This window comes from Lagenorhynchus albirostris, chromosome 20, assembly GCF_949774975.1.
Source record: "Lagenorhynchus albirostris chromosome 20, mLagAlb1.1, whole genome shotgun sequence".
Lineage (NCBI taxonomy): Eukaryota > Metazoa > Chordata > Mammalia > Artiodactyla > Delphinidae > Lagenorhynchus > Lagenorhynchus albirostris.
In genome coordinates, this window is record NC_083114.1 from 53,401,543 (window position 1) to 53,424,165 (window position 22,623).

Here is a 22,623-nt window from a genome sequence, read left to right on the forward strand (position 1 = left end):
CATGGAGCAACTAACCCCGTGTGCCACAACTACTGAGCCTGTGCCCTAGAGCCCGCGCTCCGCAATAACAGAAGCCACCGTAGTGAGAAGCCCGCGCACTGCAACGAAGACCCAACGCAGCCAAAAATAAATAAAATTAAAAAAAAGAAAAAAAATCTAAATTCCTCAATTTGAACCCGAGACCCTGCACCTTGAACTTCTATCTCCCTCTCCAGACTCACCTCTCACAATGACCTGGACAAATTCCCCATTCAGATGGATTCCTCATCATCTCCTCCACCCCAGCCTTTTCTCTGGTCTCCTTTATTCACACTGTTCCCTTCAACTGGCATGTCCTCCCGGCTCTCGACTGATTGATATTCTAGCCCTGTCTCCAGGCCCAGTTCTGATGCCCACGCACCTGTCTCAGCCCTTCTGCCCCGTGTTCCCAAAGGGCTTATCCCTCTGTGCTCCCCCGGGGCTGTACAATCAGCCAATAATTATTAGGCAGATTTAAACTGAGAGAAAAGGGAGGAATTCTGTTCTGAAGCATTCTGAGAAGCAGAAGCCCACTGAGTTTAGAACTTTATTGCAACTAATATATTAAATGGATAATAGAGGTTTGACAACATGGTAATTGCCTGTAAAGACCTCTGCAACCACTGCCTACAACCCTCATTCCAGATGAACATTCCTGAGATGGTTCCAATGTTACAGACAAGCACTGACAACAAACAACACACGCGTCTCCTGATGGTGTTAAAGCTCCCTCGGTGGCAGCTGCCTGGAGGCCCTAAAGAGGGTCTTTGCCAGCTCGAGGGGATGATTTCAGTCCACATCTACCCTCCTGCTGGTCTTTATGGCAGAATTTATTCTCTTTTTTCTCAGCCTTTCCCGATTCATGTTTTCTATCCTGAAAACAAAGAAAAACACAATTATGCCCAGATGCCCAATCAGTGGTTATCAAAGTGGTGAGAGGAGCTGGCAGCTGAGCGGGAAGCAGAGCAGCCGAAGCAGCAGGCGCCGGCCCAGAAGCCTCCACTCCAGGTCCGAGTCTCTCCCATTCCCGGAGCTTGTCCACCTGCCTGCTGGCAGGTCGTGGGCTTCACCGTGCCTCCTTTCTTCCCTGTGTAGCCCCCTGTCCACACGAATTGGTTTGCAGAAGCTCAGGGAAGTTTCTGGTACCTGATTTTCTGAAGTGCAGCATCTTCTCTGGATGGCTCCTTGGCTGGCTGGCTGGCCTCAGTAATCATGTCTCGAATTTTCTGTAGGCAATCTGCCAGATTTCGGAACTGATAGCGGCTGCATTCAGAGGTAAGGATCAACTCTCCTGCCCTGTTGATCTTATTTTTGTGCTGCGGAGAACAAAGGCAAAACCAGAGTTCTACAGAGTAAAGGCCTAAAAGTGACCGAGGGTTAAAGAGAAAGGAAGGGGCCCGTGGTTACGGGGCCCGTGGTTACCGTGACCGCCATCTTCTGCCGTACAGGCTCTGCAATCCACTCGGCGCTGGCCAGGTGGAACCTGACTTCAGCCTTGGAATTTACTGTAAATAGAGGGAGGGGGCGCGGGTCACTGAGACGCTCGGGCAGGCTCAGCGCCCCGGGTGGCTGGTGACCACCGGATTCTGAACCACAGGGAGGTGAGACACCCACCCGGGGCTGTTTCTATCCTGTGTGAACTCGGGGATACAAACTGGGCTATGGAATGAGCCTGCAAAGATAGTGAGGCACATCCAGACACAAATAAACTTCCAGGAACAAAACGCCTAGTGCTTTCTTCCTCTTACAATGTACTGGGCTCTGAAAAGACTGTGGGGGGGGGGCAGAGGAGCAGGGAGCGGGTCCAGGAGAACGAAGGAAACCTGCTCTTGGAGCCGGCTGCCGGCTCACACTGTGACTTCCCTTTGCTTAGACTCCCAAGCCAGTCTTAGTCCTAGCAACCCACAACTGAGAGTCTGAGAATCAGACCACATTTAGAAGAATAAAGAGGGTTATTATATAAACGGGCGGTATTTAAGCTTCTGAAAAAAAAAATCTCTTTACTGCCACATGAATGTAAACACAGAAGTCCTCAAGTCCGTCTCTCAGAAAAGCTTTAAAGTGAAAGAAAACAAGGCACCGTTGTACCTTTGTTAACATTCTGGCCCCCAGGACCACTACTCCGACAATAAGATATTGTCAAGCGATCTGAAAAACAGAACACACACCAACAAAATATTATCACAGGGCAAAACATGCAAACTGCTAATTTACCATCAACATCAGTATCCCTATTCGTCTCTCTTTCAATGACGTAACATTCAGATCAGCAAAGTCAGAGATTAGTTACAGATGTCAAAACTAAAATCAAGGGTCTCCCAAGGCCACGGAGAGAGCAGAGGAGGTAAAATTACAACCCAGGTTGTCTGCTTCTGGTCTAGTATGTTCCACTAGATCTGACTGCCCTTGCTTTTTGCTGTTAGTTTGTTTTAAGGAAAGGACTCTTGGGCTTCTCTAGTGGCTCAGTGGTTAAGAATCCGCCTGCTAATGCAAGGGACACGGGTTCGAGCCCTGGTCCGGGAAGAAACCACATGCTGTGGAGCAACTAAGCCCGTGCACCACAACTGCTGAGCCTGTGTGCCACAACTACTGAAGCCCGCGCACCTAGAGCCCGTGCTCTGCAACAGGAGAAGCCACCACATCACTGCGCACCGCAACAAAGAATAGCCCGCTCGCTGCAGCTAGAGAAAGTCCGCGCGCAGCAACAAAAACCCAAAGCAGCCACACACACACAAAAAGCCTTATTAAAAAGAAAACAGGTCTTCCCTGGTGGCGCAGTGGTTGAGAGTCTGCCTGCCGATGCAGGGGACGCGGGTTCGTGGCCCTGGTCGGGGAAGATCCCACATGCCGCGGAGCGGTTGGGCCCGTGAGCCATGGCCGCTGAGCCTGCGCTCCGCAACGACGGGAGAGGCCACAACAGTGAGAGGCCCGCGTGCCGCAAAAAATAAATAATAATAATAAATAAAGCAAGGACTCTTTCAAAAGCTCAAGCTAAGGGACAAACTGAGTTTAATGTTCTATTCTGAAATGCAGTGGATGTGGACTCCCCAGAGGGGAGGTGGCTCTCATTCCTCGTGAGTTGCGCGTGCACCCCTGGGCCTCGGTCGCGGTCAGTGGATGAAAACACCTGCTGGGTGAATGAGCGCACCATTTGGAGCTGGGAGCCCCGTCTTCTAACACCAGCTCATCACTGACTGACTTTGTGACCTCCACAAACTCCCACCGCTTCTCTGGGTCTTGGTTGGTCTGTTTTGGATCTGTAAAATGAGGTTTCTTCCTTCTATTTTTGTAATTCATGAAAAGCTGCCTTGTAGTATCTGAGGGAAGCCGGGAAGGCAGAGCAGCGGAAAAGTTCCAGAAGACTGGGTGGCGAGCTGCAGGGGCTTTGGGGGGCGAGGAGTGCGGCCCCGTGGTGGTGGAGGGCCGGCCTCAGCGGGCAGTGGTGACCTCGCCAGATGGCTTCTGAGAGGTCCTTTGACAAATCAAATGAACTCATTTTTCTGAACAGGTGAGGAATACGTGTGGTTCCGCGGGGGGAGAGGGGGGCGGTTCTACCCCGGGGCGGGTGGCCTTGTCTGCATCCGTACAGGCCAGCCAGGCACGGGGAGACCTGGGCCCTCTCAGAGAACACGAGCAGAGGCAGCTGAGGAGCGGCCACGCGGCCAACTGCCTGCCCGTCCCCCCGAGGCTGTCAGGAGACAGCCTCCCTTCTCTCTGGGTCTCGGCCTCCTCCTGCCTCAGGGCACAGCTGCGGGCCTCAAACTGCTGAGCAGCGCAGGACGCCGGCTCCTCTGCTGTAGACCGTGGTCGCCTGGCCTCCCTGTTTCAGGGTCGCCCTGAGCAAGGGCCGCCGGGAGCCGGCGCCTCTGGCTGCTCTCCTCTCGCTGTCTGCACGCCAGAAACCTCTGAACCTCAGGAGGGTTTTGCTTGTTTCTTTACAGGCCACGCCTTAGGCTTGATGGGCACAAAATTACGAAGTTATGCAAATGGTTTACAGGGAGAAGTCCCCACTCCTGCTCCCCAGCCCCCAAGTTCCCGGTTTGTCCTTTCCCCTCCCCTCCCCACGGCAGTCCCTGTGTCCAGGGTCCTTCACATCCTCGCAGATCTACGTGTACATCCAGAAGTGTGTCTTTCAGATATATGTAAGTGAAACACAAATGGTAGCTCACTATACAGATGCTTCCGTACCTTACTTTTTACAAATAACAATCAATTCATCTATCGTAAAGACTGTTCCACGTCACAAGCCCATCAGGAGCTCTCTGTTCGTGCTGGGCACTGCACAGCACTCCGGAGTGGCTGCCTCATCACTTTTTTTTTTCCTTTCTATTCTCAACAATGCTGAAAGACTCTGCTTTTGTAACCCCAGACAGTTTCTTTACTTTCATTGGTTTGGAGAGACCTGGAAGGAATGTGTGAGGGGTAGAGGAAATGACTGACTTTTTTATCAGCCCGAACTACTCACCTATAGGAATGTCGTAGTTGGCTTGCTCTGCATCATCCTGTAATGTAACATATACGGTGTCAAATAAATATTACCTACTGGGCGACTCCTAACTGTTCCAGGGCAACAAAGCAGAAATGATGTAAAGCCACGACATGAATGTAATACAACTATTTTCAGGTCTCCAGCAAAATCGTATCAGGATGACAGAAACATCTTCCCCAGACTCCAGAGGTACTGCCTCAGAAACACTCCTCCAGGGAAACGGAACTGACTTCTCCAGCCTTCCCTGCCGCTGCCCCCTGACTCCACTTAGCTAGTGTCGGGAACTACCAGCGCCCAGGGGAGGGAAGGTGCCACAGTACATGTACATCAGGCAGACTCCAAAAGGAACACCCTCTGCCAACCTGGAGCAACAAACCACGGGTCCCCTGTTCCTCCCCAGACCCCGGGAAGCTCGCATGTGAGGCTGTCTGCCTTCAACAGTGACTAGCACATCTGCCTTGAGGGCTTGTGTCAAGCTGACCTACTCACCCCAGGACCTCTCACCTTCACGTCTCCCCCGAGTTGTTCTTCCGAAGCCTCAAATCCTCGCATCCACAGGCCCAGTGCAAACACTACCCACTCTGAGGCTCTTCTGTGCCCCCAAGCTCAAAGTGTCTTCATCTGTCCCCGCTCTGGCTGCGTTCATCACCCACCACCCCGTTTTTGCGGGGGGAGGGGGGCCCCGGGCCCCACCCCTACCCCCCTGCTGCACCGCATGTGGGATCTTAGTTCCCCCACCAGGGATCAAACCCGCGTGCCCTGCACTGGAAGCTTGGAGTCTTAACCACTGGACCGCCAGGGAAGTCCCTTCATCCCTTTTCATCTTAGAATTATCTGGGGGTGAAATCCCAGCCTACTCCACCTCTGCATCGTGGAGACCCTGGGCTGCGTCCTCCTTGAAGCTCGCTCTTCCCTCCTTCTGAGCCGGCCTCTTCAGTTTCCTCTTACCTCCCCGTGACTTTCTCACTCTCCTTTGCTTGCTCTTTGCAACCTTTAAAAACTCTGAAATGTCCTGAAATCCTTCCTCTTCTCTCTTTCCCTAGAACATTCCATCCATCTCCTTTGAAAATACCACCTTTGGGAATTCCCTGGCAGTCCAGTGGTTAGGACTCAGTGCTTTCACTGCGGGGGCCCCTGATTCGATTCCTGGTGCGGGAACTAAAATTCCACAAGCTGGGCGCCACCAAATTAAAACAAAAAAAACAACTTTGTTGATGACTCCCAACCTTCTGGCTCAAACTCAAACCTCTTTCTTGAGGTAAAGCCAACTGCTATTCGAGGTCTCCTCTCTCGAGTCTAACAGATGCCTCAAACCTCCTCACAGAGGACCTCCCTTCCTAACAACCTGAAGTAGCTCTCTGGCTATCAGATCAAAACACTCTGGTCTATCCATTACTTCTCGCTCTCTGATATGTTTTCCCCATTTGTTTACTGTCTGCTCCTTCCGCTAGAACATAAACTCCATGAAGTGGGAACTCTTTTATCGTGGTGGTATCTGCAACGCTTGAAACAGTGTCTGACACAGTAGGTGCACGAGAAACTTTTTGTTGAATGTATGAACAGACAAACGAATGCTATTACTGTTCTGTCGTCTCCATTAATGGCAACACAATCCTTCCATTACTCAAGGCCCTAGACCTCAATTCCTCTTTTAATCTCACTTCTCAGGGAAAATCCATTAGCAAATCCGGTAGGCCTTCCCTTCAAAATTTATCTAGAACCTGACCAATTCTCATGACTCCTATTGCTTCCACCCCACTTATCATCTCTTGCCTATAATATTGCAATCTCCTCACTGGTCTTCCTGTTCTTGCCATTCTGCAACCTCTTCTCTAGAACAGTGATTTTTGTAAAACTAAGTTGGATCATTCCGCTCTTCTGCCTCCATCACATTCAGGGCAAAACTAAAGCCCTGTAAGCCCTATACAAAGGCCTCCCCACAGCCTTCTCCCCTTCAGCTTCATATCTGAGCCCCTGCTCAGCCACACTGGCCTGCTTGCTGTTCCTTGAACCAGCGGAACATGCTACTGCCTTGAGGGGGGTGGTACCTGCTGTTCCCTCCGCAGGGATGCTTCTCTCCCTGCTCTTCTCACGGCTCCCTGCTGCCTTGTTTCTCCCGAGTCTTTACTCAAGCATCACCTTCTCAGAGGCCTCCTCGGACCAGCCTACTTACAATTGTAACCCCACCCCCTACCTTAGCACTCCTTCTCCCTTCCGGACTTTATTTTCTCCGAAGTACTTATCACATACTCTATGTTACTGATTTTCTTCATTGCCTGTCTCCCTCCATTAAGCAGATAAGCTCCACTAGCATTAGGATTTTTGTGTTTTGTTCACTACTCTGTTCCCATGCCTAGCATCGTGTATACACCATGCTTTCAACTGAAGTTTGTTAAGTGAGTGAATGAATGAATAAGTGAATGAATGAATAAATGAATGAACGCTCTCTTCCAATCCTGTAGGTGGAAACTCCATAGAACTGGGTGGGTCCAAACTCTCCTGCTCCGGGCCCTGATACAGCGCCTGCACACAGCGGGCTGTCAATAAAGGTATCCTGAGGCAACGAACCAGAAGCTCTGTTTCCTCAGGCGTGCTGGGGTTACTAGAGGCTAAGGACCACGTCACTTGCTAAAAGGCTCCAAAAGGGAGCTACTTGGCAGCTTCCTGCCTTAATTGTCCTCTGTGGACGGCACTTTTCCTTTGGGACGAGAATTTGGGCCTGAGGGACGGGGAATGAATGCGGAAAAGCTGGTGGTCTTGTAAGAAGCATAGCCAGCATGCTCTCCCGGCGCCGGCACACCTTGAGCCACACGGGGGGCCGCCAACCGCCCAGCCGCCCCAGTCCCCCGGTTGCTCGGGCAACCAGCCTCCTCCCGCGGCGACCGCCACGTTTGAGCGCGTCCGTCTCTTGGATTAGCAGCACGCCCGGCCAATGGGGCCCCGGCTGCCCGACGTCACCCAGCAAGAGTCCAGGAAACGCCCCTTCCGTACGGCCCTCCCGGCTCACCGGAACCCTCCAGGCGGTGTCCGAGCCCCGCGATTTGGGGTAGAGCTTGTCCAGACTGTAGATGCTCTGGAATTCGGTACCCTCTACCTGTTTGTTCAGAGTCCGGTGGGGGCAGCGCGCGGGCCGCGGGAGCAGCCAGGATTCGGCTCGGTTCAGGCCCCAGCGCAGCCACCGTACGGCCGCCATGTTCGGGTCTCGGGGCCGCTTCCGGTGGGCGTTTTCTTCCGCGGTCCGTGGGCTCGCTCTTCCCTCGAGACTTTGGTTCCGCTAGACCTTTAGCGCCTGCCATGGGGAGGAAGCGAGCAGAGCTCCTGGCGTTGCTCTCGCGGGGAGCTTATTAGAGGCTTCTGGTCGGCCGCCTTCAGGAGGCCTGGTTGGTGCTTTGAGGGCATCTGCTGCGATGGGGAAGACGTTGGCCAGACAGCGAGCTCTCAAGGGAGCCTCCTGGTGAAAAGAGCCCCCGGATGCCGTGTCCCCCAGAAACACCACTTTTCTTCCTTTCGGTCTGTGCCTTCCTGGACCTATGTTCCCCCAAATCTCAGAGCATCAACGAAGCATGCCCAGGTTCATCTCCATCCCCTCTACTCTTTGCCACTTTTTTTTTCACATCGCTCAATCTTATTTTTGTGTCTGTTGCCTGTCTCCCAGCCGGAATGTAATCACCTCCAGGAGGGCACTGGCTCATTGCTGGATCCCCAGTACCCAGAAGCTGGCACGTCATGGGTACTCGATAAATATTGTTAAAAGGGATCCTTTGGGAAGGTGTTTTGAAAGTTGAGTTCCGCCAGAGCTGAGTTTTAGTAACTTCAGGCTCATTCGCAAGGCAGCCTAAAAGCAAATCCCTGCTGAGCACCTGTGTGAAGGCTCTGCAGGACAAATACCAGGATGGAGGAGAGGCGGGCAGGTAGAGAAAGAAATACTTTAGACAGTGGACACCCGCCCCAGCCGCCTGCTTTGTGGAGCTTGATGGCAGTCTCTCCAAGCCAGGAGATGAGGGGAGGATGGGGAAGTAGGTAGAGATTCAGACAGCCACAGACAGCCTAAGCAGAGCCCTTTTTACCGGACTGTTAAAAAATGAACTTGAAAACTGAGAAGTTCTAACTCTGAGAAAGGTTTAAAATAGAGCAAGCAGTGTTTGGAAACAGGTAAATGTTAGCTAAGTTGCTTTGTCGAGAGGCAGTGTGGTAAACGAAAACAGCTCAATAAATGTTAGTGATTATTAGTAATACTAGTGGTTATTTCTTAATGGCAGGTTCTATTTTTAGGAAAAGCACAATTACCTAGAAAAACATGTCCTTGGGAATGCGGCTGTTTGAAATAGGAGATCGTCATCAAGTCAGGGCTTTACCATCTTAGCCTCATGGATAAAGGCAAATTCTTTAGGAGGGAAAACAATACTTCCCAAGCGCTGGCTTTGCAAACCCAGACTAGGAAGGGAATGGCAATTGACATGCGCTTTGGGGGCTCTAGGCTTTAAAGGGAGTCTCCTGGGACCCTCCCTGTCTGACTTAATCCCATGACCTCAGAGGGAACAGAGGCGTCTCCATGGTGACTGGAAAAAGCTGCTCAGGGGAGCAAAGCCAGGGACTTGCCCAGGTTGACGGCTCAGGGATTACGAATAAAACCACCATCCCATGGCATCACTGCTCTGAGGCTGGGCTCCAGCTCTGCGCCTGACCCAGAGTGATAGGAAAAGGAAGCTGTAGGTTTCCATGGCCCCAAATAAACAGCCTGCTCAGGCCATCTGGTGGCCTGGATTCTGGGAGAGGAGGGGGTAGAGGAGAGAATGGAACAAGCTACCCTGTGGTGGATAGAGGAGCAGCTGGCAAGCTCCTTTCACCTGCTGCTGCCAAGAACCATCCAGCACAGAGGCCCTTCTGGGAGAAACAGTCCTGAGAGGTGCCACCTGTTCCCTTAAAAAGGGGGCACTGAAGGCTGAGGCCAACCTTCTTCCCTTCTCTGGTTCTCCATAGGTTGAATGGGTGCTTCAGGAAGGGGACACACATAGGGGCGAGAAGAGGGGAAGAAAAGATAAAGGATCATCAAGCCATTTCTGGTAGCTGAGGAGCTTGCAGTCACCAGGCCTTCTCTATAGCTGTGAGTTGGGGTACCACCCCCATGTAGAGGGGGTCCACAGGATTTTCCTTTCTTCTTTTCTGGAGTGCCCTAGGTCAGACTAGCTCTTAAAACTCAACATTACGTGGAGGTAGGGAACATGCAGTATCACACAATGGGATTGATCAGGTCTGGGTTCGACTATTTCTATGTGACTTTTTTTTTTTCCGGTATGCCGGCCTCTCACTGCTGTGGCCTCTCCCGTTGCAGAGCACAGGCTCCGGACGCGCAGGCTCAGCGGTCATGGCTCACGGGCCTAGCCGCTCCGCGGCACGTGGGATCTTCCCGGACCGGGGCACGAGCCCGCGTCCCCTGCATCGGCAGGCGGACTCTCAACCACTGCGCCACCAGGGAAGCCCCTCTATGTGATTTTGAATTACTAACTTAACCTCTAAGCCTCAGGATTCCCATCAGTAAAACAGAGATTTTTACCGCTGCCTCATGAGGTTGCTGAAGGCCTGGGTGATTTAGAAGGCAAAGGAAGGCTTCCCTGTTGGCACAGTGGTTAAGAATCCGCCTGCCAATGCAGGGGACACGGGTTCGAGCCCTGGTCCTGGAAGATCCCACATGCCGCAGAGCAACAAAGCTGGTGAACCACAAAGCAGGTGTGGGTTGGGAGGAGGGATTTCAAAATCAGTACAGCAAGGAGGGTCCACCCCACGGGGTACCCTGCAAGGCCACGTGACCGGCCTAGTTGGTACTCAACAAATATGGAAACTTCCAAGAGCCTGCTACTTAGAGCTGTTTGGCTGCCAATGACGGGGGTGGTGAAGCTCAGGCTGTGCCCCTCCCCCCCATAGATAGCTGTGTGATGGGAGGCGGGTGTATGAGATGCAGAGACAGGACCATGGCTCCATTTCTGGCTTTAGATTACTGGTGCGTTTTTTATTAAAGAAGAGAATAAAGCATTTGTAAATATATTTCTCTCATGTATACTTCGAAGATGACGCTGGTCAGCAGCTACAGAACCGGGGAGCAAACAGGCAGAAGCCCTTCCCCCACCCGTCCCATCCCACCCCACCCCTTCCACCCTAGGTGCCGGAGACACACGGATGGCTGGGAGCTGCCCAGCTCCAACGGACCAAAGGTTCCAAGATGTGTGAATGGAAGGACCAGCTGACAACTCTCATCACAGTGCCGCCTGGAAAGCAGGGTGGCGCCTCCAGGGGGGTTGGGCTTGTTAAGAAACCCCTTTACCCCTTAGAAACAAGTAAGGCATGAAGGTTCCCCACTGGGCTCCCAGCACAGAGGCCGGGGCTACTGACTTCCACTGCGTTGTATGGCTCCTCTGATTTCTAGGGTCTCAGGAAGAAGGAACTGGGAGCCCTGAAGAATTTCTCAGGGCAAACGGGGGACCTGGGCATCTCTTAGCTGAAGCTCTTAGCTGAAGCTGGACCTTCTGAAGCCTTAACAAAAGACTAAACCCCTGACCCAGCTGGGTCCTCAAAAGCAGGCATTGTATGGGAAGGAGGAGACATGTTCCCCATCTGGTCCCATTTCCCAGTGTGGGGTGAGACTCTTGGGCAGGCCCCAGTAAAGGGGGCCAGGGGAGGACGCTGGGACCATGGGCTGGTGGCACACATCCAGGACATTCTGGGGGTGGCAGGCATGACCTGCGGTGGGGTGGGCCTGGGGGGAGCAGGGGAGTGAATGAGACACATCATGGTCCCTGAGATGGGGACAGGCAGAGGCCAAGCTCGGTGAGTCAGAGGAGGCATGCAGAGATAGGGGGCTCCCACTGCCCAGACCCCTGGAAGGCTTGATACCCAGAAGGCATTTCCAGGGCTGGAACCCGGGGAGGCTGGCTCTGAGTTGATTGGCTACAGATCTGCAGTGGGCTGAGGATCTCCAGGGAGAAGCCCGCCCTCACCAGGGCTGGAGTCAGGCCACTCGGGCCTGGCTCAGGCTTTCTGCTCTGCATGGCAGGGGCTGTCTCTGACCTGGTCAGGACCCTCGAGGTGGGACAGCTGGTGCTAAGGGAATAACAGTGTGTCACAGCTGGAGAAGCAGTGGATGGTCCAGGAGACCCCTGGAACCTGCAACAGCTGGCTCTGGGGTCCCCCTTCAAGTGTTTTCAGTTGTGGCGAGGGGTCAGGGAGACCCTGCCTTGCAAAAAAAACTCTCAAAAAAATAAAAATAATGGAACTTTGAAAAAAGAAAGCCAACTGGTCCAGAATGGCTTTCAGAAGCCTGGCTACAAATCTGAGAGCAAGGCCCAGGGTCAGGGAGTCGGGTCTGGGAGAGCGGGGAGTGGGGTCTGGGAGAGCGGGGAGTGGGGGCTGGGAGAGCGGGCAGTGGGGACATTTGGCTTGCAGACTCTCGGCTGTGCCTTTGGGCTGGCGCGGGGTGGTGGAGGGTCCTGGGAGGCAAGAGGTGTTGACCGCCTCCCCCGTCAGCAGGGAACGGGTGTCCCCCGCATGCTCCCTGGGTCAGAGAGCAGCCTCCCTCTGGGGTGTATTGCTGCTAAAGGGCTCCCTCTCTCACCAGAGGCTGCACAGCCCAGGTGAGAGGGACCCCACGGCCTGATCCTGGGGGAGGCCACTGGCCGGGGAACCTTCACTTGCCGCTGTGCGTCTTGACTTTGGTGGCGTTGATGTCGGCCTTGGTCTTCTGGATCCTGGAGAAAATCTCCTTGAAAAGCGCCTTGTACTCGGGCTGGCTCTGCTCCAGCCGCTTGTCCACGGCCTCCACGTGCTGGCTCAGGCTCTTCTCGCCCACCTTGGCCTCCCCCTGGCCCTCCTCGCTGCCCCGCAGGTCCTTCCACGAGCTGTCCCGGGAGATGGGCCGCGAGGTCTGCACGCCCGCGTGCCGCACCCCCGCCCCGTGCTGCCGGCACTTGCTCAGCAGCTCCTCGTACTTCTCCAGCAGCGCGTGGTACTGCTCATCCACCTCGCGCAGGATGGACATGCCCCGCTTGCGCACGCTGTTGGCGTGCAGCGTGAGGTTGCCCACGTGTCGGCCGGCCGGGTCTTTGGCCACGATGGCGTTGAGTGCCGTGTCGCTGCAGCTCTTGCGCACGGTGTGGCCCGGGGACGCGGCCGGAGAGGAGACCCCGTCCTGGGTGCCCGAGTCGTCCCCGCTGCCCGGCTGGGGGTCGTCGGCTTCAGGCGCCTGGGTGAGGGGCGCCAGCAGGGCCTCGGCCAGGTGGTCCTCCCGGCCCAGCAGGTAGGTCTTCGCCTGCTTCATCTGCTGCAGCTCCAGCAACTCGGCCTCCAGCTCCTGCACACGGAGGCGGCAGCCCTCCATCTCGCACAGCCGCCGCTCCAGCTCTGAGTACTCCTGCAGCACCACCGCGTACTCGTGCTCAGCCCGCTGCTGGCGCTGCCGCTCCTGGCTCACCTGGGAGCGCAGCACTCCCACCAAGGTCTGCAGCCGCTCGTTCTCCTGCTCCAGCGGCCGCGGGCCCAGCTCCAGGGAGGAACTGTGCAGGCGGAAGGCATCCTCGCACCTGGGAGGGAGCAGGGGCAGGTGGGCAGAGGGTGGTGGGCACGGCCAAGGCCCCGGGAGCCCAGCCGCATCTCTCTCCCCGACGGGGTTGGATAGGCTGCCCCACCTAGAGTCGCTCTCGGCCTTTCTACCCCTGTTCTCTGCCCTGGGAGGTTGCCCTTAGCTTCCGCCAGGTTTCCTGGCTCTCTCTTGGGTTCAGCCAATGGGAGGCACTGGCAGGAGGGCCAGGGGGATGGGGGCAGAGGGAGGTCACGGGGAATGTCTCCCCCTGGGCTCCTTCCCTGGTTACTGCAGGCCAGACAGCGCTCTCCCTGCCTTCTAGGTTCCAGTAACCTCCCTTCTCCTGGTCCCTTCAGGCCTCAGGATGGTAACAGCTCCTTGCTACTGCAACCCCAGGGTGCTGCAGTGTCCCCCTGGTTTCCCCGCACCTTGCCCACACCTCTTTATTAAGCACTGCTCAGTTACTCTGGGCGGAGGCTATCTGTCTCTTGCCAGGACCTTTATTGAAACACCCACTAAATACACCGTGTGTGCAGTATTCTTACATTAGGAAGTCATCCTGTTCAAAAGACTTAATGAGAACTGAAAGGTAGAGTTGTTAACCCCTCCTGGGTGAGAATTCTGGCTTACTAAACAAACAGGTGACCTTGGATAAGACACATGATCTCGGAGTTTCAATTTCCTCCTCTGAGTAGTGGGGACGATAAATCACACCTTAAGGTACTGCCGTGAGAATTAAATCACTTAGCAGAGCGGTGGGCACACGGCCAGTGCTCACAGGAGCCAGCTGCCGACTGTCGTAGCAACGGGAGCAGCCCCTCCAATAGCCTGGACAATGCGGCAGCTCTCCTTCCCACCTGCTGCGGGGCGCCTCCCCGCCCTTCCCTGCTGTGGTTGGCAGCCCCGGGCACTCGGAGACACGGTCCAGGGTCCAGGCTGCTGCCCTCGAGTGGCACCCTCACCTACCGGGGGCTGGCGCACAGCTCCTTCAGGCAGGGGAAGGTGTGGATGGTGCGCCGGCGCTCTCGCTTCTCCCGCCGCACTCGCAGTTGCTCCAGGTCCCGCAGCTGCTCCACCTGGGCCTGCAGCTCCTCCACCTGGGTCTGCAGGCGCTCGATGGTCTCTGTCAGCCTGGGGATGGGGTGGGGGACACACGCATGGGAGGGACTTTAAGGGGACGGGGCCAGCCCTCCTCACTGCAGCCCTAGGGGGACTTGGGGGTGGGGGACAAACAGGTGACCTTGAGCCATGCTGCCCGGTGTGGAGGTCAGACAGGGAACTCCTTGTACGCCCAAGGACCCACTCTTTTCCCCCACTTCCCAGGCCGAGCTGACCATCTCCCCTCCGTGTCTCCTCGGTTCCTTGTACACCCATCTAATCACTTATCACCCTATAAAATAAAATATTTTGCAATAAAATATTTACGTGTCTGCCTTCCCTCCCAGAGGGCGGGACAGTGTCTTTGCATCCCCATCACTGTATTCCCCAGTGCCTAGAACAGAGCCTGGTGTGTAGCTCGTGTTTAAAGAAGGTTTGTGTCCTGAATGTTAAGCCAGCCCAAATCGACAAGGACAAACTCACTACCATCCCAAGTTCCCAGACCGGGGCTTCTGAAAGAAGGAGACTGAGTCACACCCACTGGTCAATACGCACACACGTACACCCAGCCCTGGGCCTCTCCTTGGCCATCCCCAGCCCCCGGCTCCCAGCCCTCCACCCGGCCCTCACCCATGGATCTTCTGCTGGGCAGCCTTACTCTCCAGCACCAGCTTCTGGTTGGTCAGCTCCAGGTCTCGGGCCGCCAGGTCCAGCTGTTCGTACACTTTGGCGTGCTGATCATTTACGTGCCGCAGCGTGTCCAGCTGTTTGGTCAGGTACTGGGGGTGGGGGTGGGTGAGTAACCTTTCAGAACTGGGCTGGGGAAAATGTCTCCGCCTGGGCCCTCCTCCCACTTCTAGGAACAGGTTTGCTTTGGGGTATTCGTCTGCAGCAGAGGGAGGTGTCAAGATGGTGGTGCAATAGGGCTGCCTGGGACAGTTGTGCAGGTTGTGAACTGCACAAGGCTGTTGGGCCAAGCCTGGGCCTGCTAAGAGGGCACCTCTTCCTAAGCTGCACAAAGGTACACACGGGCCAAGGGGTCCTTGATGGGTGGCGGAGCCTGTGCAGGGCCCGTGTGGCCCCTCACCTCAATCTCCTGCACTTGCTCCTCGTTGGTGGAGTACATCTGCTGCAGAGACTGCTCCAGCTCCTTGTTCCTTTCCAGCAGCGTCTTCCCCAGCTCCGCAGCTAAGTGCAAGTCTTGGGGGGGAGGGGGCGGGGGGGGGGGGGGATATGAGCAGCTGAGAATGAAGTTGGAGGACCCCTGCCATTCCTGTTCTGAGCACTCATTCTGGGCTGGGCCTCTGGGGACCCTGAGAGAACCAGGACCCAGGGGCCACCCCTGGGGAGACTCCAGGCCTGGAAGGGGATGTAAGCCACAAGCTAAGCCTGTGCATTGGCTGTCACTTCTGCCTGGAATGTCCTCTTCCCAGACACTCCCAGGGCTCACCCCTCTCTGCCTTTAATGTCACCTTCTCCAGGAGGCCTTCCTCAGACATTGACCTCACTGACCTCAAAACTGCACCCTCCCCCACGCCCCACTCCCTCCCTGCTTCATTTTTCTCCTGAGCTCATATCACCACCTATTTACCAAACAGTTTGGACCCTTATCTTGTTCGTCTCCCTTGACTAAATCGTAAGCTTACAGGGCAGGGATCCTGCCTGTTTCGGTCACTGATATTCCCAGGACCTAGAACAATACCTGGCATAGAGCAGGTGAATAAGAAATCTTTTCTGAAAGAATGAGTGAGTGGAATGTGATAAGAGCATCAGCAGACATAGGGGCAAAGTGCCCTGGGATGATAGGTAAGGGAGAGTTCACGCAGGGGACAGTGGGAATCTCAGGCAATGAGCAGCCTTAGAGTTGGGTTTGGAAGGGCGGCTGGAGCTTACTGAGAGGGGGAGGGGCAGAAGGGCTTGCTGGGTGTTAGAACTGGACACGGCTTCAGGGCTCTTTGGCCCAGGACTCCCCGGGTGGCACAGTGGTTAATCCGCCTGCCAATGCAGGGGACACGGGTTCGATCCCTTGACTGGGAAGATCCCACATGCCCCGGAGCAACTAAGTCCACGTGCCACAGCTACTGAGCCTGCGCTCTAGAGTCGGCCCTGGAGCAACTAAGTCCACGTGCCACAGCTACTGAGCCTGCGCTCTAGAGTCGGCGAGCCACAACTACCGAGCCCACATGCCACAACTACTGAAGCCTGCGCACCTAGAGCCTGTGTTCCGCAGCAAGAGAAGCCAACGCAACGAGAAGCCCGCGCACCGCAACAAAGAGTAGCCCCCGCTTGCAACTGGAGAAAGCTTGCGCGCAGCAACGAAGACCCAACGCAGCCAATAAATAAATATATTAAAAAAAAAAAAAAGAGAGAGAGAAAACAGGAAAGTAAAAAATGGTGCAATAAAAATAAATATTAAAAAAAAAGCTCTGGCCCAACCTCCTTATTCTATGGATGACAGGTTGAAGAGGAAAGAATGAAACCCGAGGTTTCATTACCTGGGTTATAGCCACATTGGAAGCAGAATTCACATCTCCTCACCCCAGTTGGGTACCATTTGGTCCTAGTGACACACGCCCCTCTCCAAAACCTTCTCCTTTCCCTGGGCAGCAAAACCAACCTCTTCCCCCAGTAGCCCCGATTCTTGTACCCTGTGGGACCGGAACCTCCTCTCCCCAATCCCAGCCAAAGGTAAATGAACACCTATCAGAGAGGTCGGGAGGGAATCTGGCCTGTCTTTAGGGGGCTGTATCGTGGGGAAGGGGAGGGGTTAGAAGGGAATGGCAGGTGCTGGCATCCCTAAAAATTCTCTCAGTGGGTCTGAAGTTGGTCGAGGGTACCTAGACATTTGGGGTGGATATTTCCCCATACATAGGCCTAACTCCTTTTAGAAGCAAAGGGTAATATATAAAATAGATAACTAATAAGGACCTACTGTATAGCACAGGGAACTCTATGCAATACTCTGTAATGACCTATATGGGAAAAGAATCTAAAAAAGAGTAGATATATGCACATGTATAACTGATTCACTTTGTTGCAGAGCAGAAACTAACACAACATTGTCAATCAACTATACGCCAATAAAAATTTAAAAAAGAAAAAAAATTTTAATGTTTGTAAATATATTATTATTTATATTTAAATATATAAATATATGTCTAAGGGAAGCGTAGGATCAGATTGTGGTCTCAAAGAGGAGATCAGATCAACTTATGTTGTGTGCTTGGTGGAAATTCAGCAAGACCATCCCTAGTTCGTGACGAGGGAGGCACGCCAGCTTCCTGCTCCCTGTAATGGGATGGCGGACATTTGGCTCATCCACAAACGCTATCAAGTAATTCATGTATACGTGAAAAAGAACAGACGGTCACGCTAACTTTTTTTTTACCCTTGGGAACTGTCAGGTCGTCTGTGACGAGGCCGCTGCTAGGGATGCTGCCTCCTGCACTGGCGTGGGAGGACAGGCTCTGTGGGTGGCCTGCATGAAGGCCCTGAAACTTAACCTTGAGTCCAAGGTCAGAGGCAGAGTGAGGAAAGGCCAAGAACAACTGCACTTTATGCTCTTCCTTCCAGGTAAGCATCTGAGCTGTGTGTGTATTCCTACTGCCAGTGGGTTGGGCTGGGGCAGCTGTCATACTGCAAGTCATACTGTAAACCGGGGATATTGAAGGCAGCGAATGTGACCCGGGCCGCTTAGCGATTCCGAGATGCGAGATGCAGGCAGGGAACACAATAGAAGTGGCTTGGGGAGAATCCCAGAGACTGTCTCAGGGAAATGGGATCACAAATGCAAGCTAAGCTGGTCCGAGCTGCCAGGAGGGATCATGAGAGAAGTCTAGAAGCTGCAGGGCAGGGAGCTGAGTAGAGCCAAGTGCTGGGGAACGGACACCAGCTAGATGAGGGCTGGGCACGGCTTTGGCTTCGGGGAGGGTGCAGCTCCCTCTGGACCAGAGGGGGAGGGAGTCTTGGGAGTGGGCAGACGGGAGAGCTGGCTAAGCCAGAAGTGGAATCTGGAGTAATGAACAGCCTGTCACAGCCAGATTAATGGTTACACTGGACCAGGCCAGGGAAGGTACTGAGTCTGAACTGGCATCTCCTCTGCCTGGACCCCAGCATTTTCTGGGGTCTCCTGCAGTGGGCTGCAGCAGTTTTGCCCTCTGAATGCCAGCAGAGGTGTCGCCCAGCAGCAATGCCCCAGAGCCCTAGAGAGAATGGCTGGGAGCCAGGGGATGTCTTTGAAGAGAAATCCTGAAATCCTACTGCCCCTCCTGGTTGGGGTCAGGGTGGGACCCCCTAGACTCCAGAGAAGAGAGGTAGGGAAAGGACAGAGGACAGACATAGGGAAGAAAAGACAAAGACAAAGCGGGCAGAAGGAGGCCAGCTACCACCTGGCAGGGCTGCAGGGGTCCTGTTCACAACCTCCGGGGCACCAACGTCAGGAACCCTGGGTGCGCAGAATTGGGGTCCGGTCACCTCCCTCCCCTCGCCATGTCAGAGTTCTCCCCTGAGGCTGAGACTCAAGGTCAGGAGCCCAGGACCTCAATTCTGTGACTCAGCAGTCATCTCTCAGCCTGGAAAGAGGTACCCACAGGGCCAGCCACACCTCGTCCAAGGTGGGGGAGGGAGGCAGGCAGAGAGAGAGTACCAGCGCTTAATAATTAATGGTTTTTTCTATTTTTACTGGTGCTCGTGGCAGTGGGCAGAGGGAACACAGTGAGAAAGGAGGACCCTGTTTGTCCCAGATGCCTGCCTCCACTGGGACGGGACAGCACCAAAGTCAACCAGGAGCTTGATGGCCAAGCATCTGAAAGTAAAGTTGGGGCCCGTCCTCAGGGGAGTTGGGGCTAGCTGAGAAAAACCATGTCTTGGGACACTCAGAGGGGGGCAGCTGGGCGGGAGAGAATTTGGGGAGCGGGTGTGGGGAAGGGGGAAGGAACAGGCACCCGATCCCCCACGTGTCTGGCCTTTGGTCCGTGTTCACCCCACCATCCAGCCTTCCGTGCCGGTCCCCATGGGGTGCCGCAGCAGCTGTGCCTGGGACTTCCTCTGACTCCCACCCCGGCACTCCAGATAATTCCTACTTTGCAGTCATGCATGGTCTTTTCGCATGGCTCTGTGCCTCGGTACAAGCACCCCCTCCACTTAGACTGCCGGCCTGCTTCCTCTGCCGGGGCGGGGCGGGAGGGCCCTCTTCACCCTACAGCTCGGAGGGGTGTGTAAGCCTTTACGCGTCTCGCAGCAGAAGGCCCTCACTTCTGTTCTCACTGTCCGCAGGGGCTCACTGCTGCAGAACCCCTGTCGCTCCGTCACAGGTGCTACTCTGATCCCATTTCTGCCCCCTCTGCCGGACTGTGGAGACTGCGAGGGTGGAGATCACGTCCCAGGCTCAGCACAGCACCTGGCCCACGGCAAGCAGACGTTTGGCTTCTGGTGGAAAGCTCCAGTGTCTTCTGAGACTGTCTCATTTCTGGTTTCCCTCCTCGTTCCTGGGCTCTGCCTGCTACTCAGGCTACGAGGCAAGGCTGACTGCTGCAGACCAGTAAGGCCAGAAAAGCAGGGGCCTGTGGGGCCCATTCCCGACCCCAGACCCAAAGCATGGCTGCCCGGCCCAGCTGGAATCTCGACATCTCTCTCCCTCTCCGGATGCAGCACATCTCCCACCCCTACTCCCTAGCTCCTTCCTCCCACATCTGGGCCGGGCGCAGTGCCAGAGACTCCTTTAGGGGTGCGGGAATGAAACGAGACAGCAACAACATCAGCATCTGCCTCCGAGGAGGCCATCTTCCCAGGCACTCAGCTTCCAATCTTCCCTTCTAGGCCCGCCTCTTCCATGAAGCCCTCTCACCACATCCTGTCACTCCCACTCAGTTCCAAGCCCAACTCCACCTACTCAGGTGCACCCAGGAGGCCAGGGCTGGGACTACTCCCAGCTCCCGGGATAGTGTCTGACACTTAAGTGGAGCCTGATATGTGTTTGTGTAATGTGAGGTTTTGGGGGTAGTTGCCCAGGATGGGGAAGGGGGTTGTTGCAGCCAGAACTGGGCATTTCACTCCAGGCAGGGAGGCTGAGGGTAGCCTCTGGGACACAGAGGTGCGGTCCAGCCCAGCATCACCCCCCCGCCCCGCCCCGTCCTACACTGGTCCCGCAGAGGCTCTGATTAACCCACGGTCCTGAACACAAGGGCAGCGCCTCATCTACCAGCAAATGTGGCCACGTGGGGATGTGGGTCAGGGCCGGAAAACAAAGGCTCCAGGATCTGGCTAGATGCCTCACATGAGGGCAAAGGCAGGCGTCTGGGCCCCATGGATGGAGACCCAGAGCAGAGGGTGTCCGCACACACTGAACCAGACTGTGTCCACACCCACCAGGCTTACTGGGTGACTGTGGTCACTTCTAGAACATGTTTGCTAGCGCCTCCAATTCTGACCATCCAAGAATGAGGCACTTTTCTTGGGAGGAGAGGTTGGATTTGATCTCACTCCAGCAGGCCCTGGCCCCGACCCTCTTAGGCCTCCTCCTCCTTCCTGTCCTAACAGCCCCACCCCCTACTTGGAGTGACGTCACCTCGGCCACCTCATCAACCCCTTTCCAGTCGCCCTCTCTGCCCTCAGATGGGAGAGAGGGGAAAGTGACTCCCTGTTTACTCAGGCTCTGATCTGGGCCACTGCTCAGAATTCCCAAATCTGATCCCCTCCAAACCTTGAGCCATTTGGGAGAAGGCCAGCAGGGGAAGGACCAGGGGACTCCTCCCTCTGGAAGGCAGATTGGACTCCTAGTAGCCTCCGCTTCTCCATCGGCAAGGTGCCGGCACCCCCATCACCTCCCTGGGTAGAGGGGAAGGGAGTTGGGGAAACTTTCTAGGAGCTCAGGAATCCTGGCAGGGAAGTGTGCCGCTGGATTTGGAATGGGGATAACTTCCTCCCCCCTCGGCCCCCCAAAACCCCTCTCAGCAAAACAACCAAGGAGCCACCTCCTGACCTCCAAAGACTTCCAGCCAGTACTCTCAGACCCCCCCAACAACACCCGGGGCGCCTGGGCAGTTCCTGCCTCTGAGACGGGGTGGGCGAACTGGCTGAAGTATGCCCCTGTTGTTCGGGCAAAGAGGAAGACCGCTCCCCCCATTTTTGCAGGTCTTCACGCGTTTGGTTCGGGTCTTCCCGGGCAGCGCCCCCTCTCTCCACGTCCCCATTCTCCAGACGCATCTCCTCTCTCAGTCCGGCACGCCGGGTGCAGCCCAGCCCTCCCCGGGGTGATACCGCCCAACAATGGAGAAACGGACAGGGGTCGCGGGGCGCACCCCGCTTTCCTGCCCCCTTTGCTCACCCTGCTCCAGGTCCTGCTGGTCGTACCAGGGCTCCTCTTCCTCTGCGGTGAAGTCCTCCATCCTGGCGGCCCTCCGCATGGCCCCGCAGGCGGCGGGCTGCAATTGGGCGCTGCGGCGGCGCGGCTCAGGGCCGGGGCGCGGGGCCCGGGACAATGCGGCGGAGGCGGGCCGAGCCTCCCGCGTCGCGGACTCGGGCTGCAGTGCCCCCGCCCGCGCCGCGCCCCCTCGCCATCGGCCGTCGGCCTGGCGCCCACAGGGGGCTGGCTCGCTGCCGCGGTCTGGCCCGGCTGGGGTCCTGCAGAGCCCGGGGCACCGGGCGGCGGCTGCACAAAGGGTGGAGGGGCGGGGACGGCGGGCGGGACGGCGGCAAGGAGGGCCCAAGCCCGGCCAGCAGGTCTGGGGCGCTAGGAGCGAGCGGGTGCCGCGGCGGGCGCCCCCTGCCCGACTCGGGCCAGCGATGCCCCCCGCCCGGCCGGCGACACCAGGAGCCGCCGCTGCATCTTGGCGGGGTCCGCCCCGCGCTTCCCGAGCCGCCCGCTCCGCGGGGTGGGGCCAACCGCCGATGGCCAATCAGGAGACGTATGCAAAACTGGAGGCGGGGCCGAGGGCGGTATCTCCGCAGCGTTGAGGTTCGGCTACTGCTGAACCAACCCCACCTTCCCTTCACAGTCGACTCCAGTTTACATCTCAATGCCTAAAATCATTTTATTTTGTTTACCTATTGTTGTCTCTCTCTCCCCGTAGATCTCCTGAAAGCAAGGATCTTGTCGCTCTTGTTCACAGCTGGCTCTTCAGTGCCTAGAGCAGCCTGACCTACTGCTACCTTCCACGGACACTCTTTGAATGAATGAAAATTAATCAAAAATTACCTTTAAGAAATTGTGTTTAAATGCCTGTGGCCTGAAACCTCACTCCAGGAGTGGTGAACTTTGACTGTTACCTCCATTCTGGGCCTTTCCCTTTGAGGTCCTGTTTCCCTCTCCCTGGGATTCATATCCTATACCCAACTATACCCATTAAACTATATAAGTGTCACTTATCCGAGCATTCTTTCCTTAAAGGAGTTTTCAGACTCAGGTATACATGTAACTCACTTTTATTAGGCCCCACCATGTGCTGGTACT

At 55.6% G+C, this 22,623-nt stretch overlaps 2 protein-coding genes across 5 annotated transcripts; both read right to left on the reverse strand.

Annotated features, from left to right (window-relative positions):
• Positions 1-547: 547 nt before the first annotated feature.
• MRPL58 (mitochondrial ribosomal protein L58) lies at positions 548-7,736 on the reverse strand. 3 transcript variants are annotated; one of them, XM_060135262.1, is made up of 6 exons: positions 7,515-7,736; positions 4,484-4,520; positions 2,107-2,166; positions 1,441-1,523; positions 1,165-1,334; positions 548-892 (listed from the first exon to the last, which is right to left on the reverse strand). In XM_060135262.1, exons 1-6 carry the CDS (start codon positions 7,698-7,700, stop codon positions 808-810), a joined length of 621 nt encoding a protein of 206 aa, XP_059991245.1. In that variant the 5' UTR covers positions 7,701-7,736; the 3' UTR covers positions 548-807. The 3 variants fall into 3 exon arrangements, with proteins under 3 accessions (XP_059991245.1, XP_059991247.1, XP_059991246.1); XM_060135264.1 differs by having other exon boundaries at positions 7,602-7,716; XM_060135263.1 differs by lacking the exon at positions 2,107-2,166.
• A 2,749-nt stretch (positions 7,737-10,485) lies between these two features.
• On the reverse strand, positions 10,486-21,959 carry CDR2L (cerebellar degeneration related protein 2 like). 2 transcript variants are annotated; one of them, XM_060135222.1, is made up of 5 exons: positions 21,499-21,959; positions 15,262-15,374; positions 14,805-14,953; positions 14,043-14,207; positions 10,486-13,077 (listed from the first exon to the last, which is right to left on the reverse strand). In XM_060135222.1, exons 1-5 carry the CDS (start codon positions 21,575-21,577, stop codon positions 12,186-12,188), a joined length of 1,398 nt encoding a protein of 465 aa, XP_059991205.1. In that variant the 5' UTR covers positions 21,578-21,959; the 3' UTR covers positions 10,486-12,185. The 2 variants fall into 2 exon arrangements, with proteins under 2 accessions (XP_059991205.1, XP_059991206.1); XM_060135223.1 differs by lacking the exon at positions 21,499-21,959 and adding an exon at positions 20,875-21,009.
• Between the last annotated feature and the right edge of the window lie 664 nt (positions 21,960-22,623).

Coding starts and splice junctions, on each gene's coding strand:
- MRPL58 (XM_060135262.1), bottom strand. CDS start 7,700: ATGGCGGCCGTACGGTGGCTGCGCTGGGGCCTGAACCGAGCCGAATCC. Junction 4,521..7,514: donor ACACCGCCTGGAGGGTTCCG/GTGAGCCGGGAG, acceptor GTTACATTACAG/GATGATGCAGAGCAAGCCAA. Junction 1,335..1,440: donor GGCAGAAGATGGCGGTCACG/GTAACCACGGGC, acceptor TGTTCTCCGCAG/CACAAAAATAAGATCAACAG.
- CDR2L (XM_060135222.1), bottom strand. CDS start 21,577: ATGCGGAGGGCCGCCAGGATGGAGGACTTCACCGCAGAGGAAGAGGAG. Junction 15,375..21,498: donor CCAGCAGGACCTGGAGCAGG/GTGAGCAAAGGG, acceptor CTCCCCCCCAAG/ACTTGCACTTAGCTGCGGAG. Junction 14,954..15,261: donor AGCAAGTGCAGGAGATTGAG/GTGAGGGGCCAC, acceptor CCCCACCCCCAG/TACCTGACCAAACAGCTGGA.